The sequence below is a fragment of the Nycticebus coucang genome, chromosome 5, assembly GCF_027406575.1.
Source record: "Nycticebus coucang isolate mNycCou1 chromosome 5, mNycCou1.pri, whole genome shotgun sequence".
Lineage (NCBI taxonomy): Eukaryota > Metazoa > Chordata > Mammalia > Primates > Lorisidae > Nycticebus > Nycticebus coucang.
The window spans coordinates 32279452-32282441 of NC_069784.1; the positions used below are offsets into that span (position 1 = coordinate 32279452).

General features: G+C 35.8%; 1 protein-coding gene across 1 annotated transcript; it reads left to right on the forward strand.

Annotated features, from left to right (window-relative positions):
- The first annotated feature begins 1581 nt into the window (after window positions 1-1581).
- Window positions 1582-2551, forward strand: LOC128586642 (olfactory receptor 8B12-like). The gene is made up of 2 exons (XM_053592642.1): window positions 1582-2350; window positions 2388-2551. Exons 1-2 carry the CDS (start codon window positions 1582-1584, stop codon window positions 2549-2551), a joined length of 933 nt encoding a protein of 310 aa, XP_053448617.1.
- The last annotated feature ends 439 nt before the right edge of the window (window positions 2552-2990 follow it).

Sequence of the window (2990 nt, forward strand, 5' to 3'; positions counted from 1 at the left end):
GTACAGGGAAATTTTCTTTCTCTATGACAGAAATATGAGAGATATGTGGATAATTGTCTTCTAACACAAAATATTTGTTATTTACCTTATGTGCTAAAAGGTAAGTTGCATAAAGTTAGGCTCATATATTTCATATATTGCCAAATTTCCTGAATCCAGCATGTTTTATAATTATTGTTATAGAAATTATGTATAAATATAATGCACATATAAAAATAATATAATATATAAACTTGTATTATATAAATATTTATAATATAACTTACAATTTTTAAAATGTAAAGTATAAAACTGATAAAGGATAAATAAAAATCTCATTACTACTACTTTTTCATCTGTCTCTCACTAATAAGCTATGTGTCAAATCATGTCCTTTGGATTTTCAGTGTATTCTGTAAAGGCTAGGCACAATATTTATAGCTTAGAGATTGGTATTAATCTTGTCTTCAGTATTGGTAATTTTAAAAGTTTTCATTGTATGTATAAATGGAATAAAATACCGTTAGTGGGAACTATTGATTATAATGTCATAAAATTCAAAATTATTGTTTCTTATAATCAGCCATACCATTAAAAAAAGTTGCAAAATGTCTCTAGAACACCAGAATAAATAATTTTTGTCAGAGGATGACAGGAAATTAGACCCTTTCATTAAGAATGTGCTTACCTAGACTTAATTTTTTTTGTCTTGGACTTCTCAAATTGATTCTAATTGAGCTGAAGGAAAGTATGAATATAGTAGTAAGTAATAGAAAACTTCAGGCATATCACTGCTGCTGTGAGGGTGTGGAATGTGCAGTGGGTAAAAACTCTACTGAAACTATTAAGATAATTGCAAAAGTTCAATATTTCATGATAACTTTTATTAATAGACATACATGTATCTATTAATATATGATCATTGTCATGTATTAATAGACACATGTATGTCTCTAATTCTCAGTTGCTAATACTGCTTCTGCTGGAAGGGTGTCTTTCACTCCAATGTGTTAAATTTAATCTTTATTTTCTAAAATTAAGTATTTGGGTATGTTTTTCTAATTCTGTCATATCATTTCTTGGTGTAAAATTTTTATAATAGGAAATTTACATATTGTACTTGAAATTTAATACAATGAAATTATAAAAGTAAGGCAGATTAAATCTTGCTAAAGGCTGAAATGACTACAGAGAAATATTTCTGAATTGAGTAATTCAATGCTCTTGTAAAAATTCTATGTGTTGGCTGCCTACAGCCATCAGCTGTAGATGAGGTCTTGCTATGTTGCCCAGGTTGCTCTTGGATTCTTGACCTCAAGTGATCCTTCTGCCTCAGCCTCCCAAAGAGCTGGGATTACAGCAGTACCAGGTCATTATGAAAGCTTTGGGATACATGAAAATGAAGAAAGCATAAAATCTGCACAGACAGAAACAAGTGAAGCCCTCCCAGCTACACTGATAAGCCAAGCAAGTTGAAACTTGCGTGGATGACTCTGAAAGGATGTCAGCTGTGTTTCTGCAATGTGAAATAATGAACCATACACAGTCTGTCTGAAAACTTTTGTACTGATCCAGACCTCCCTTTCTCAACCCCAGAGAAGAATGGCAGCTGAAAATTCTTCTGTGATAGAGTTTATCCTCTCAGGCTTAACCAACCAGCCAGAACTCCAGATACCCCTCTTCTTCTTGTTTCTAGGTTTCTACGTGGTCACTGCAGTGGGGAACCTGGGCTTGATATCCCTGATTGGGCTGAACTCTCACCTGCCCGCCCCCATGTACTTCTTCCACTTCAACCTCTCCATAATAGATTTCTGCTACTTCACTACCATCACCCCTAAAATGCTGATGAGCTTTGTCTCAAAGAAGAGCATCATCTCCTATCCTGGATGTATGACTCAGCTCTTTTTCTTCTACTTCTTTGTTGTCTCTAAGTCCTTCATCCTGTCAGCGATGGCATATGACCTTTATATCACCATCTGTAACCCACTGATGTATGCAGTCACTATATCTCCTCACTCATGTTTGTTCCTTTTATTGGGTGTCTATGTAATGGCGTTTGCTGGGGCAATGGCCCATACAGGTAGCATAATAAGTCTGAACTTCTGTGCTCACAATCTTATCAATCATTTTATGTGTGACCTCCTTCCTCTTCCTGAGCTCTCCTGCAACAACTCTTACATGAATGAGCTGGTGGTCTTTATTGTTGTGGGCATTGACATTGGGATACCTGTCATCACCATCTTCATCTCTTATGCCCTCATCCTCACCAACATTCTTCACATTAGTTCTGTTGAGGGCAGATACAAGACCTTCAGCACCTGCAGCTCCCACTTGATAGTGGTTTATCTTTTCTTTGGTTTTGGGGCAACTCCCACTTGATAGTGGTTTATCTTTTCTTTGGTTCTGTGTGTATCTCAAACCACCCTCTATTTTGTCCCTTGACCAAGGAAAAATGTCTTCCCTGTTCTATACCATTGTGGTGCCCATGTTAAATCCATTGATTTATAGCTTGAGGAACAAATATATCAAAGTTGCCCTGCGGAAAACATTGAGCAGAAAAGTTTTTTCTTAAGAAAGGAGTTGAGGAAGATAATATGCTTTGCTTACTAATGCGTGTGTTCTGTGTTTTTTTTGTTTTTTGTTTTTTTGGCATATGAAAATTTATTACTGTGTTTTCATTAAAATTTATGAGCTTGAAAAAAAAAATTCTATGTGTTACCCGAGTTCCACTCAGGATTCTTGTGGGGGAATCTAAATCATGAATAATTTGAGTCCCTGTCTGAGTCCCATGGAAAACTTTCATCCAGACTGGCATCCATTAGGCTAGGTTAGACTGGGATTGGGATCAGGGAGAGAGATGTTATAAAGCTCCTTGCTGGGGTTCCCACTGAATTTTGTTGCACGTGGAAGCCTCAGAATAGAGAGCTATAGATTCCACAGATATATATGTGAAGGCCATGGAATTTCATCAACTTAATTGTTATTTGTAGGTCTCTGACACATAATTTGCT